The sequence below is a fragment of the Mizuhopecten yessoensis genome, unplaced genomic scaffold (genome assembly GCF_002113885.1).
Source record: "Mizuhopecten yessoensis strain PY_sf001 unplaced genomic scaffold, ASM211388v2 scaffold1961, whole genome shotgun sequence".
NCBI classification, from domain to species: domain Eukaryota; kingdom Metazoa; phylum Mollusca; class Bivalvia; order Pectinida; family Pectinidae; genus Mizuhopecten; species Mizuhopecten yessoensis.
The window spans coordinates 411,638-427,425 of record NW_018404308.1 but is presented as its reverse complement, the minus strand read 5'-3'; the positions used below and the strand labels follow the sequence as shown (position 1 = coordinate 427,425).

At 36.0% G+C, this 15,788-nt stretch overlaps 1 protein-coding gene across 2 annotated transcripts in view; it reads right to left on the bottom strand.

Annotated features, from left to right (window-relative positions):
• Positions 1-15,788, bottom strand: part of LOC110443509 (prolow-density lipoprotein receptor-related protein 1-like) — a 92,193-nt gene that overhangs the window by 12,756 nt on the left and 63,649 nt on the right. For both annotated transcript variants that reach the window (XM_021487777.1, XM_021487768.1), the window contains exons 13-21: positions 15,180-15,317; positions 13,039-13,204; positions 11,072-11,365; positions 8,616-8,791; positions 7,949-8,149; positions 5,981-6,331; positions 4,519-4,542; positions 3,971-4,246; positions 3,307-3,567 (exon numbers count right to left, since the gene is read on the bottom strand). In XM_021487777.1, the coding sequence (XP_021343452.1) occupies positions 3,307-3,567; positions 3,971-4,246; positions 4,519-4,542; positions 5,981-6,331; positions 7,949-8,149; positions 8,616-8,791; positions 11,072-11,365; positions 13,039-13,204; positions 15,180-15,317 (1,887 nt within the window). The remainder of the gene's footprint in view (positions 1-3,306; positions 3,568-3,970; positions 4,247-4,518; positions 4,543-5,980; positions 6,332-7,948; positions 8,150-8,615; positions 8,792-11,071; positions 11,366-13,038; positions 13,205-15,179; positions 15,318-15,788) is intronic.

Genomic DNA, 15,788 nt, shown 5'->3' with positions numbered 1-15,788 from the left:
CATTCATCTTTATATTACACGTAGCTATTCTCGTTCATCTTTATATAACATGTAGTTATCCTCATTCATCTTTATATTACACGTAGCTATTCTCATTCATTTTTATATAACACGTAGTTATTCTCATTCATCTTTATATTACACGTAGTTATGCTCATTCATCTTTATATAACACGTAGTTTTTCTCATTCATCTTAATATAATACGTGGCTATTCTCATTCATCTTTATATAACACGTAGTTATTCTCATTCATCTTTATATTACACGTAGCTATTCTCGTTCATCTTTATATAACATGTAGTTATCCTCATTCATCTTTATATTACACGTAGCTATTCTCATTCATCTTTATATAACACGTAGTTATTCTCATTCATCTTGATATAACACGTAGTTATTCTCATTCATCTTTATATAACACGTAGTTATGCTCATTCATCTTTATATAACACGTAGTTATTCTCATTCATCTTTATATAACACGTAGTTTTTCTCATTCATCTTTATATTACACGTATTTCTTCTCATTCATCTTTACACACACGTACGTAGTTATTCTCATTCATCTTTATATTTCACGTAGTTATTCTCATTCATCTTTACACACACGTATGTAGGTGATCTCATTCATCTTTATAGTACACGTAGTTATTCTCATTCATCTTTATATAACACGTAGTTTTTCTCATTCATCTTTATATTACACGTATTTCTTCTCATTCATCTTTACACACACGTACGTAGTTATTCTCATTCATCTTTATATTACACGTAGTTATTCTCATTCATCTTTACACACACGTACGTAGTTATTCTCATTCATCTTTATATTACACGTAGTTATTCTCATTCATCTTTATATAACACGTAGTTATTCTCATTCATCTTTACACACACGTACGTAGTTATTCTCATTCATCTTTATATTACACGTTGTTATTCTCATTCATCTTTACACACACGTACGTAGTTATTCTCATTCACCTTTACACACACGTACGTAGTTATTCTCATTCATTTTTATATTACACGTAGTTATTTTCATTCATCTTTACACACACGTACATAGTTATTCTCATTCATCTTTACATAACACGAAGTTATTCTCATTCATCTTTGCACACACGTATGTAGGTATTCTTATTCATCTTTATATTACACGTAGCTATTCTCATTCATCTTTACATAACACGTAGTTATTCTCAGTCATCTTTACACACACGTACATAGTTATTCTCATTCATCTTTAGATAACACGTAGTTATTCTCATTAATCGTTATATAACACGTAGTTATTGTCATTCATCTTTACACACAAGTTCGTAGTTATTCTCATTCATCTTTACACACACGTATGTAGGTATTCTCATTCATCTTTATATTATACGTAGTTATTCTCATTCATCGTTATATTACACGTAGTTATTCTCATTCATCGTTATATAACACGTAGTTATTCTCATTCATCTTTACACACACGTACGTAGTTATTCTCATTCATCTTTATATTACACGTAGTTATTCTCATTCATCTTTACACACACGTATGTAGTTATTCTCATTCATCTTTACACACACGTACGTAGTTATTCTCATTCATCTTTACATAACACGTAGTTATTCTCATTCATCTTTACACACACGTACGTAGTTATTCTCATTCATCTTTACATAACACGTAGTTATTCTCATTCATCTTTACACACACGTACGTAGTTATTCTCATTCATCTTTACATAACACGTAGTTATTCTCATTCATCTTTACACACACGTACGTAGTTATTCTCATTCATCTTTACATAACACGTAGTTATTCTCATTCATCTTTACACACACGTACGTAGTTATTCTCATTCATCTTTACATAACACGTAGTTATTCTCATTCATCTTTACACACACGTACGTAGTTATTCTCATTCATCTTTACATAACACGTAGTTATTCTCATTCATCTTTACACACACGTACGTAGTTATTCTCATTCATCTTTACATAACACGTAGTTATTCTCATTCATCTTTACACACACGTACGTAGTTATTCTCATTCATCTTTACATAACACGTAGTTATTCTCATTCATCTTTACACACACGTATGTAGTTATTCTCATTCATCTTTACATAACACGTAGTTATTCTCATTTATCTTTAAATTGCACGTTCCTGCTTTAAATCATATTAATGCGACACGTAGTTTTTCACACTTATCTTTATACATGCAGATACTTTCACTCGTGTTATAATTACACGTTGGCAGATTTACTCATCTCGTTTTCACATTACATATTGTATGTGTATGTAGCTCATTCATAAGCATCAACGAGGTGATCTCTATCGATCCCATTGGTATTTAAGAAATCATAACAAAATGTTGTCATTGAAAGCAATATTGCGAATGGTTTCCCTAATTTGGCAAATTCGGTTGAAATGTGATCAATTGATCAGACTTGTTTAGGTTTAAACACCAAAGTTAACATTTGTATCGTGCATCTCAGTCTTCTGCTAGCTAACGTCATCATACCCAGAACGAGACAATGTTCAAATGAACACCAACGCTTTCATACCATAGCACTATAAAGTCGGTATCACATCCGGGCAATCGCAAGAAGGCAAAAACACCAACACACTGCCTCAGCACATATTCACACATGCACGCATACATTACACACATTAATGCAAGTCCTTCAATGTCATAAGCTGTTGATAGGGCGTTTTACTCTAAAAGTCCAACCGAAACGGTAACCTGTATAATATAGGAACGCTAAATAAACAACAAGAAATATTGTTATAAAACTATTTTGAAATTGGATATATCGTCCTCCTTGTCCTTTTACAGTAATGCTTAAAATAGGGCATCTAACAAGAGATAATGGTTTGAGAATGATTTCGGATGGAGCATTCTTTGTCAACGGAATTTTAAATTGTTAAATGAAGTTGTGACGCTCCTGGGGCTGAGGGATTGAGTCGGAAATTAATCTTTAAACAGACTACATCAGAAGTACAAGTGAAAGGATTTTAACCTTATTTGGCATGGGATATTATTGGACTAAGATATTTCAACTTGTGGGTTGGACAAAAAAGAGTAAATGTAAATTAATCTTTGATAGACTACTCTTTATGTAAAGATGAAGGTGTTATGCCTAATTTCCTTGGCATAAGCGAACAAATTTGGCCAAGTGTTATTAATCTGAAATTATCACAATGACATCAAGTAAGCGGAAACAGTTTAACTGAAACAAGATCAAAATCACGTACCGGGTAAGTGTTACTTTGTATATATAAATTACGAAACTCCAAACCTGGTATCAAGGAGACGTTGACGTAGAATTTGATGCTCTCACTATTGGCTGCTCTATCCAAAGCTTTGTATCTGACCTCATGGAAACCAGGTGGAAGCAGCGCCCCGTTGGTGCGGTTATTTGTCGTTATTGTCGGCGGAAACCCGGAATTGTCATAAGCCACAGGGTTCGTCCAAAACGCTGGAGCACCATGTATGTCCTCGGCGAAAACAGTCACTATGGTATCGTTCGGAGAACTAACGAACACAGGTTTTGTGGTATCTGAATAAGCAAAACATCTCTCTATGAGATCAACTATTTGTGTATGGTCACATTATGTTTTCAATGCTCGTTATCGATCCTAGTAATTGATACTTTGACGCAGAGGCGAGGACACGTTGATACACGTATGCCTATTTTGAAGCAAATCACTCCGGTTCTCTATCAGATCCTATTCTATGTTATTTGTACACAAGTCATTTCAGTCATTGTTTTGTGAGGTAGTCTAGCTGTCCTCTATTCATGTAGTATTCATTCTATCTTGGGAATGGAGCAAAAAAAAAAATTCTGCACCGTAAGATATCACTGAAATATATTATGTTTAATACATTATGCGTATTCACCCTTAAACATCCATTCAGTCATAAGTTTTATCTGCGTATGAAGGTAAAGTATAGCAACCTACCCAATATCCGTACTATCATGTCGCACCTCGCTATACCATTGTCATCGTTTGCTATCAGGGACACGTTCTGCTCCTCCTTCTGCCACGTAACAAAGCTCGGCATCAGAGTTTTCTTATTATTAGTGATTTCCTGCAGGTTACAACTGAATGCGGTTATATTCTTCACTGCTCTGTGATTTTGCAGTGAAACTTTCACTGGCACCACCGGGTTGCCGTCTGGCAGCGCGGTTGATAGAGGCACTTCAATACTATTGGCTGGGCAACCCACGATGTTTGCTATAAATAAATAGATGAATAATACGGATAGCCTACATGCTCAGACTTAATTTGTTAGTTAATGATATAATACAATAATATGTTTACACTTTAAGTACACGTTGTTGTTTAAATTGATATCTTATACCATCAATCTTGTATCGCTATTTATTTGATCAGTTTCTACTTTGATTCTCTTTACTTTGTCTGTTTTGAGACACTGCACATGTTGAGGAAATCATACATTGTAGTCATTAGCGTTACAGTACAACTTTGTTCTAGGCAATACTTACGGTTCGCTTCACAGGTTGTTATATCTAGAGAGAGAAACAGATCACTATCATTGAATGTTTATCTGAACAATCTGAAACGATGGTATAGTTTTCAAATGAGTTTTATGACATTGTAAACGTTCTAGTAATAACTGTTTACACAGATGATTGTAAGGAAAGCTTAACACGAATTCCCAAAATCCATTCAACTGCAAAAAGGAAACAGTGTACGGTACAACAGTCGGTATCGTCACATCTAAATACCAGGTGATACTCTGGCACAACGGCAGTAAGAGACAATGGTTTTCAACAGATCCTTTCAAAATAGTTTTTGGATTTCTTCTGAATCGTATGAAATCCACTCTTGTGAACAAACTCCTACTGAATCACTACAGACTGAATGCAGTTGATAAGAATACAACCTGGTTTTAGATACGGAATCGAAAAAGGCAGCTCAAGGAGCCTGAAGACGCAGTCGTTTTTCTTTTGATGACATACTTATCAGATCATTTAAGTTTAGACGTTAAAAATAATAATACATTTTTACATTATTTTATTTTCCATTTACATTCTTATCATGTTTCCACTTAAACTTCGGTGTTCCGTTTGGATTTAACTTTGTAACTGGTCAATCAGGACTGCGGTCACGAGATGTAAAATTATAGTTCTACGACACAGTTAACTGTGTCATATGATTCCCATCATATTTTTCATAAAAGATATAAGGCAAGAACGATACAGTACATTTGTATATCTTCTGTGTCAGGTTTGTTTACGGTATAGGGAAGCTTTAAAGGTATACTTAACATGGCTTCAAAGGTAAGATGCATGCAGCTTCAAACGCTAGGATTTACAATCAAGCATCAAATAGCAATTATTTATAAAATAATACCGACACGAATTTTTATTTTAGCGATGTAAGGAATACCTGTATAAATAAAATTATATTCCAGTAACGACGCAGCGGCCAACTTAAAGCATCAATGGTCGAATAAAATACTTCGAATTTTTTCTGTCGTTTGCTGAAGATATATTTAAATTAGCGTCGTCTTACTCCTTTTTTTTTTTTTAAAGAACTTTTACAAAACTTACAAATTTAACTGGATAGTAACAACTAACGCCTGAATTCTTATATATTATTTACTAAAAAATCCACATGTATATATTTTTTATTATCTGTACTAGTTATCAATAAAGCTTGAGTGATTTTGCACTCAATTTAACAAGCTGCCGTTCAGCCCAATGCTTTCTTTAAGTAAATAATCATTTATTGTTGTCTCTTTGGTCATTGACGACGCTATGGACATGTGAAAATGTAATGTAAATGAGCATGCACAAATACCTAAGGAATTCCAAGCTGAATACATTTAATCTTACAATGCAAAGCTTACATATGCTTATCGATGACTGTTGTGACCTGAAACATCATAGGAATATAAAGATTGCTGATGTAGTAAAGAAAAAGAAAATGCGTACAACTCACCACGGCAAACAGAGCAACACGTTCCTGGTTCCTTGATGATGAAGCCACATCCGACTAGGGAAGGACACTGAACAGGGGAACACTGGGATCGTCCGTCCATTGTACACTCACAAGCGGTACATTTGTCGTTAGTGACCGTTTCGTATCCCCACGTGAAGGACGGCTGACCGTCAAAGGTGATGTTACAGGCAGATTCAGCCACAGGGGGGATGCATTCTCTCCTACACACGTTGTTAACGTATGTCAGACAGCATTTACTCCTAAAGCCATCGACGCAGTCCACATCGTGCTGACACTGTACACTGGACACACTGCTACACCAAGTCTCTTTGGGACATTTGCCAGGCTTGTCTGTATAATATGTAAAAGTATAGATACTGTACATTTACAATATCTACCTCATGTGTCTATTTACTAACTACTTACAAAGAGTATATTTTTCTAACTTTCTTAATCTACATCGTAATCTTTAATGTGTACTTTCAAAAACTGAATTCTGTTTTGACTCAAAGTTGGTCAATATTAAAATGTGATAAAGACAAAACACGATAAGAATGGACACTTACAAAGTAGATATGGACACTTGCAAGGTAGAAATGGTGTAGATATGGACAATTACGAGGTATATATAGACACTTAAAAGGTAGATATAAACACAAGGTAGATATGGACACTTACAAGGTAGATATAAACACTTACAAGGTAAGTATATACACTTACAAGGTAGAAATGGACACTTACAAGGTAGGTATGGACACCTACAAGGTATATATGGACAATTACGAGGTAGATATAGACACTTACAAGGTAGATATCGTCACTTACAAGGTAGAAGTGGACACTTACAATGTAGATATGGAAACTTGAAAGGTAGATATGGACACTTGCAAGGTAGATATGGACAATTACAAGGTAGATATGGCCATTTACAAGGTAGATATGGGCAATTACGAGGTAGATATGGACAATAACGAGGTAGAAGGTAGATATGGACAACTACGAGGTAGATATGGACACTTAGAAGGTAGATATGGACAATTACAAGGTAGATATGGACAATTACAATGAATATATTTACATTTACAAGGTAGACATGGACACTAACAATGTAGATATGGACAATTACAAGGTAGATATGGACAATTACACGGTTAACGTTGATACTTACCAGGTAGATATGGACAATTAAACGGTTAACGTTGATTCTTACAAGGTAGTTATGGACAATTACACGGTTAACGTTGATACTTACAAGGTAGATATGGACACTTCCATTTTCAACGTGTTTCATAGACATGGACATTTACATGGTAGACAAGGATATTTACATGGTAGACAAGGATATTTACATGGTAGACATGGATATTTACATGGTAGACAAGGATATTTACATGGTAGACAAGGACATTTACATGGTAGACAAGGATATTTACATGGTAGACATGGACATTTACATGGTAGACATGGATATTTACATGGTAGACAAGGACATTTACATGGTAGACAAGGATATTTACATGACAGATAATACACACTTTAATGGTAGACTGTGCAGTTAAGGTGTGGCTGAGGACACTTAAAATATAGACATGAAAGCCTAAAAGGTAGGTTTGAAAAATTACTGAGCAGACATGGAGGCTTAAACGTGAACAACGACATTTATGACATCCTACATTTAGACTGGTACAAAGTACTCATGATGGCTCACAAAGTACATGTAGATATAGATGCTTTATCAAGGTAGTTAACTTGACATGCTGATGTACGATCTACTGTTTTTGCCAACTGGACTATTGTTTTAGTTTTTAAGTGCATCATTTGCTCATATTTTGCCCTAGTTTAATCGATTTTTAGCTCAAATTATGGTTTTGTTGACGGTTAGGTATTCCATTGCTGGTTTTTGGTTTATATATGTCCTTCAGTACATCTCAATGTCTGCATTGAAAATTACGTATTTAAGGAAGTTACCTGTAATACTCGTATCCAGTCCAAACGCTACGATTTGGCCAGGGCGACCTAGGGTATGGGCGACCACCCTTGTCTGATGTGTGCGTAAGTCATATTGTATGACAGTTCTGTTGCTCCAGTCTGAAGCGAACACCAATGAGCCTTGTACTGATAGGCCACGGACGTCGGACAAGCCTGAGTATACTACCTCAGAGTGATTATCTGCAACACCACAAACATATCTATGATAGGTAAATTTGATTCGAAACGTTTACGGCTCTAAAACACATCGTTCATATTTGGACATAGGTCGACATTTCCTTTAATTTTTCTGTATTATGAAAATCGACAAGCCCCTTATAAGTTATCTATGCCTCAATTACGGGATTTTGCGTACACAAACAAAAATATAGAATAGGATTGGAATAATATGGTTTATTCTTCTTAATCTGTAATTCAAACTTTAATACTAATATACATTTTTTTAAATCTAATAGCCGAATGAAAAAGTAAGAACATCAAGTGAAAATTCCCAAACACAAAATATGTAGTTTTCTTTATAAAAATGTGTTTTTCAGCTGACATATATTTCGACAAATCAGGATTCAGAACACGTGACCTTTAGTGGGGTATTTACATTATGTATCACTAATTACTACGTAAATAACGACTTTACATTTGCACTTACTTTCAGAGGCGAACAGTGTCAACGTAATGTCCGGCCCACCTAGAAACAGGTGAGTCTGTTGTTTATTTTGTTGAAGTGCGAAAACATTGGGTGTTCGCGAGAAAATGGCAGCAGCTGGTGATGTATCGCGGAGGCTCAGACGTTTTACAACTGATTGGTCGGACCAATACACGAAGCTACAAGATGATCCAAGATACAAGATACAAGGATTTTTATTTAACGTCACACTTAAATCAATAAACATTGGTACTTTAGTGCTATTCTTGCGACAAACTTTGGATACAAATAAGAAATAACACGGATAAACAACATGCAGGTAATTGCAAAGATAGTTAAGAAATAGCAAGCACATATCACAGGGCATTTAGCTTGTAAAACAATAAAGGTACAAAGCAAAACAGCACATAAGCAATCACAGATAGGTGGCATTTGAAGTTAAATTTATAAACTGGAGGCAGATAATGAATATTTATATGTTTCAAAAGTATTACTACCCGAGGGTTAAAGCAGTATTATGTTACACAAGTATTACTACCCGAGGGTTAAAGCAGTATTATGTTACACTAGTATTACTAACTGAGGTTAAAGCAGTATTATGTTACACAAGTATTACTAACTGAGGTAAAAGCAGTATTATGTTACACTAGTATTCCTGACTGAGGGTAAAGCAGTATTGTGTTACACAAGTATTACTACCCGAGGGTTAAAGCAGTATTATGTTACACAAGTATTACTAACTGAGGTTAAAGCAGTATTATGTTACACTAGTATTACTGACTGAGGGTAAAGCAGTATTGTGTTACACAAGTATTACTACCCGAGGGTTAAAGCAGTATTATGTTAAAATAGTATTACTAACTGAGGGATAAAGCAGTATTATGTTACACAAGTAATACTACCCGAGGGTTAAAGCAGTATTATGTTACACAAGTACTACTGACTGAGGGTTAAAGTAGTATTATGTTACACAAGTAATACTACCCGAGGGTTAAAGCACTATTATGTTACAGTAGTATTACTAACTGAGGGTTAAATCAGTATTATGTTACACAAGTAATACTACCCGAGGGTTAAAGCAGTATTATGTTAAACTAGTATTACTAACTGAGGGATAAAGCAGTATTATGTTACACAAGTAATACTACCCGAGGGTTAAAGCACTATTATGTTACAGTAGTATTACTAACTGAGGGTTAAAGCAGTATTATATTACACAAGTATTACTAACTGAGGGTTAAAGCAGTATTATGTTAAACAAGTATTACTAACTGAGGGTTAAAGCAGTATTATGTTACACAAGTAATACTACCCGAGGGTTAAAGCAGTATTATGTTACAGTAGTATTACTAACTGAGGGTTAAAGCAGTATTATGTTACACAAGTAATACTACCCGAGGGTTAAAGCACTATTATGTTACAGTAGTATTACTAACTGAGGGTTAAATCAGTATTATGTTACACAAGTATTACTGACTGAGGGTTAAAGTAGTATTATGTTAAACTAGTAGTACTAACTGAGGGTTAAAGCAGTATTATGTTACACTAGTATTACTGACTGAGGGTTAAAGCAGTATTATGTTAAACTAGTATTACTAACTGAGGGTTAAAGCAGTATTATGTTACAGTAGTATTACTAACTGAGGGTTAAAGCAGTAGCATGTTACACTAGTATTACTGACTGAGGGTTAAAGCAGTATTATGTTACACAAGTATTACTACCCGAGGGTTAAAGCAGTATTATGTTACAGTAGTATTACTCTCCTAGGGTTAAAGCAGTATTATGTTACACTAGTATTACTGACTGAGGGTTAAAGCAGTATTATGTTACACAAGTATTACTGACTGAGGGTTAAAGTAGTATTATGTTAAACTAGTATTACTAACTGAGGGTTAAAGCAGTATTATGTTACACAAGTATTACTGACTGAGGGTTAAAGCAGTATTATGTTACACAAGTATTACTGACTGAGGGTTAAAGCAGTATTATGTTACACTAGTATTACTGACTGAGGGTTAAAGCAGTATTATGTTACACAAGTAATACGAACTGAGGGTTAAAGCAGTATTATGTTACACAAGTAATACTAACTGAGGGTTAAAGCAGTATTATGTTACACAAGTATTACTGACTGAGGGTTAAAGCACTATGACAGTGTAATATACAATGTACATACATGCTTATATAGCAAAGTGTAAAATTTAACAGGATATTCACTAATAAAGTGTTATTTAAAATACGGACAATGATGTGGAGAAAGAAGCATTGAATTTAAATTCATCCATTTTTAGTGTATTTGTTGTATATTGTAATACATAAAGTACCGTATACATAGACAAATTTGGCCCAGCACTCGTCAGGGCGAAAAAAGTTCCATTTTCGGCAATAACCAATATCACAATTGCTTTATATTTAGAATACTACGTACTTAAATTTTATAACATTAGTAAGTTGTTACCTGGAGTCGGCGAGTACACCTTGTGGGTCATCAATATCTGCAACTAAAGTGTTGACCTGCCGTTCTGTAGATGAGCCGGGAGTGACATCGAGGCTGAATACACCGCCAAGTTTCCCCTCAAAGTTATCGCACTGAAGAGTGCCTCCTAACGACCCGTTGTACATGTAACAGTCGTAGTGACCTGTCCAGTAGAGGGTGTTGTCGTGATAGGCCAGGTTTAACACCGTCATGTTCCTAAGCACCATCAACACTGCAGCATCCTCACCCTTTAAAGAAGCCGTATAAAGGATTTTTCTGAAAAGAAAGCAGCGTCGTTTACAGTATTAGCTTTAACGTAAAGGGTACTATTACATCGGGTATAATCGTAAATGGTAAACCCAGATTTGCTAGCTTGGTAAACCCAGAATTGCTAGCTTAGTATACCAACAATCGCTAACTTGGTAAACCCAGAATTGCTAGCTTAGTATACCACAATCGCTAGCTTGGTAAACCAGAATTGCTAGCTTAGTATACCAACAATCGCTAGCTTGGTAAACCCAGAATTGCTACCTTAGTATACCAACAATCGCAAGCTTGGTAAACCCAGAATTGCTAGCTTAGTATACCAACAATCGCTAGCTTGGTATATCCAAAAACGCTAGCTTCGTATTGCCAGAATCGATTAATTGGTATCCATAGAATCGCTTGCTTGGTAAACCCAAAATAGCTAGATTGGTAAACCAAAAATCGCTAGCTTGGTAAACCCAGTATCACTGGCTTGGTAAACCAAGAATAGCTAGTTTTGTATCCCCAGAATAGATCGCTAGCTTGGTATACCAAGAATTGCTAGCTTGGTGTGCCCAGAATCGCTAACTTGGTAAACCCAGAATTGCCAGCTTAGTATACCAACAATCGCTAGCTTGGTAAACCCAGAATCTCTAGTTTGGTATATACCCAGAATTGTTAGCTTCGCATTACCATAATCGCTAGATTGGTTACCCAGAGTCGCTAGCTTGGTATACCCAGAATCGCTAGCTTGGTGTACCCATAATTGATAGATTGGTATAACAAGAATTGCTAGCTTGGTAAACCCAGAATCGCCAGAATCGCTAGTTTGGTATACCCGGAATTGCTACCTGTGTATTACCAGAATCGCTAGCTTGGTATACCCAGAATCGCTAGCTTGGTAACCCGTGAATTGCTAGCTTGGTAACCTGTTAATTGCTAGCTTGGTATACCCAGAATTGCTAGCTTGGTATACCCAGAATCGCTAGCTTGGTAAACCCAGAATTGTAAGCTTGGTAAACCCAGAATTGCTAGTTTGGTATACCCAGACTCGCTAGGTTGGTATACCCAGAATTGCTAGCTTGGTATAACCAGACTTGCTGGCTTCGTATTACCAGAATTGCTTACTTCGTATACCCAGAATTGCTAGCTTGGTAACCCGTGAATTGCTAGCTTGGTATACCCAGAATTGCTAGCTTGGTATACCCAGAATCGCTAGCTTGGTAAACCCAGAATTGTAAGCTTGGTAAACCCAGAATTGCTAGTTTGGTATACCCAGACTCGCTAGCTTGGTATACTCAGAATTGCTAGTTTGGTATAACCAGAATTGCTAGCGTCCTATTGCCAGAATTGCTAGCTTCGTATACCCAGAATTGCTAGCTTGGTATACCCATAATCGCTACATTGGTATACCGAGAATCGCTAGTTCGGACCAAAGTCCAAGTGCATGAATAAAGTTTTACAGATTGGCCAAGTTTTGGATTCGGGAAAGGATTTTATATCAACCATTCACACTGTATTACTGTATAACATATACCACGTTAAGAATAGCTATATTTCAATAATTGAGCAATCCAAGTCATATTTCTCAGGTTTTCGAGCTAAAGTTTTCAAGTAATCAGTGCCAAGTGTTTCAACATTATACGCAATGTTTGCTAAATCTCTTTCGTTTTGTTACGAGATCTCTATGGCGATATCCTTACCCGTCGTAACCAGCGAAGAATATCCGTCGTCCATCTGTAGCCAAACCATGGTAGTGATTGCACTCATCTTCATTAGGCACTATTGTGTAGACATTCTTCAGCACATCGTCAAATGACGTCATTTTTATGCCGTCTACGTCACTAACCAGTAGATATTTTGTTGGCTCTATAATTAAAAAATGAAGTAGATCAGGAATAGCAAGATTTTAAAGCAATACTATTCATATTATTTAAAACTGTAGAATAATAATGTTCAATTGTACATTACATGTGTAAGTATTTTATATTGAAAACGGTTTTAGTCGCCATAGCACAGTCAAACATTTTGGACTGTTATGATGAAATAGCTGTAATACACGAGTAACAGTTCGCTTGGTGTATTGTCGGTTAACGAAGAACTGGGTTTGATCTCCAGCACAATTGAATTCTTTCCTCGGATTGTAATAACGAAAATTGTAAGGGTATGGATACATATATAATTCAATGTACAACGGTATTGTATGTAACCTAGCACACGGGATTTTAATTCTACATACACCTTAAGTGGATTCGACTCAGAATGGTTGCTTCAGAATTATGTCTTCCATAGGTCTCACTTCACTAAACCTCGGTACGGATAACCTCATGTGCGAATTAAAATGGACCGTTTCATGAAAAACATCAGGTTATTCTACATTTATCTACCGGATCTCATGTAGTTTTCTCCGGTCATCCATTGTGGATAGTCGCCCAGACTGTCTTGCCTGGTTCCCCATCTAAAGTTATTAATTCCGTCATTCTCTATGTCGCCCATGAACTGTGACTACCTGATGTATCCTATGTCATGGTGTGTATACTTTATTATGACTATCTTCAGTAATCCGCTTCGTTTTCGAACTATTGAAGAAATTGCAGATTATATTTTCTCCAACCTCTGTGTAAACATACACAAGTTCCATGACATGTGGAATAACGTCTTCGCTTACCCCAGACAGGTAGATCCCCACTTTTACTGGCGTAAGATATCCTTGTTTCATATTAGGGTTGAGGCGAGGGAAATCACGAGTCATGTCAAAATAATTGTTTGATATCACGTCAACAATACAATGACATAACACCAACAATGCATTAATTACACATCAATAACGTATTAAGCCTGGAACGTCAGCATTGCATTATATATACGATAGGTTCAACAGCGTAAGAGAAAAAAGGAATAATTAAAAAAAAAATGATAATCAATATGTTATCTTCCACCCTCTTATCGTTATTTAAGATTCTAATAACCCCCATTGGTGCATCCGGTAACCCCAATTTCGGGAGCTACTTATTTTTCTAAATCCTTCTTAGGGGGGATAAAAAACAAACTTTTAGATGAAAAATGTTCAGAATCATACAGGCTGACGTTCTGAAACGTGACGTTATGTCAGTGTGATACGTGATGTTAGTAAATTGACAATTTGGTCAGCGGAAACATATCTACCACCAAAACACAATACCATGTGGTATCGCCTCACTGAATTGAGCAATCATTAAACAAACAAACTGTGAGAAAGTTTTATCCTTCAACATTTGTTTCTAGCTAACCTGTATGCTATTGTATGTAACCAATTAATCTACTGTATTTATTGTAGTATTCTTCATGTCATCATCAATATTTACCTGATTCCTGAGTAGAAGGAAGAGCAAAAAGAATCATTAATTAAGTAGATGGGTGTTGGGGTGGGAGATATGCTACCATCGGGTGTAGAATGTTGTCTCAGTCTCGGCAAAGCCTCGGATATGACCTGAATTCTACAGCTGAGGGTAGAAGTTCCACAATCCACTGCATTTACATACAGTAGACTATTACTCGTGTCTGCACTGCGGTGACATCAGGTCATCAATTACGTCTGTATATTCAGTATTATTAAATCAGATCATTTTTTCCCTCTGTTAATGCGGGTACTTTAGGGCATACCGAAGCCGAAAATACTCTGCGCATCACTACGCCATGAACGTGCGATATCGGGGTATAGTCTGGTACTCGGATGACCCTTCTACAGAAAGGTTGGAATCATGTTGTAAGGTTGACATATTTTGCATATACCAGTATATCATAATTTCATATTATGGTTTAGGATGTTGCCTTATTTCTCAAGCTGATGACTCGAAAGACTTACCTGGACACTCCCTGCTGCCGTCTTTCGGTGTGTTAAATTTGTTAGCTGGGCACTTGCAGCGAACGATATCGGGGTTGTCCGTTTTGATGCAGACACTGGAACTCTTACAGAGGTTAGTGTCACTACATAACCCGGGGTCTGTAACAAAACAGTTAGTAACCTATACCTACACAATGTTTACATATGTTTGTAAATAATCAATTTGAATATGCTGAGCATGTTTGACCCGTTTCTACGAAAACGACTATTTCGACTTGTGCCACTTGACGTTATGTGTGGTTTATATTCAATTTGATAATTTCATAACCTGGTTTTTTTCCAGCTTAACATAGGACGTAAAATAGAAACATATTTGCAAACTGAAGTAACGGACAAAGACAAAATATACAACAACAGAAACAAACAATGGTAACGTGTACCACAGCATCAACAAACAATGGTAACGTGTACCACAACTTCAACAAACAATGGTAACGTGTACCACATCATCAACAAACAATGGTAACGTGTACCACAGCTTCAACAAACAATGGTAACGTGTACCACATCATCAACAAACAATGGTAACGTGTACCACAGCATCAACAAACAATGGTAACGTGTACCACA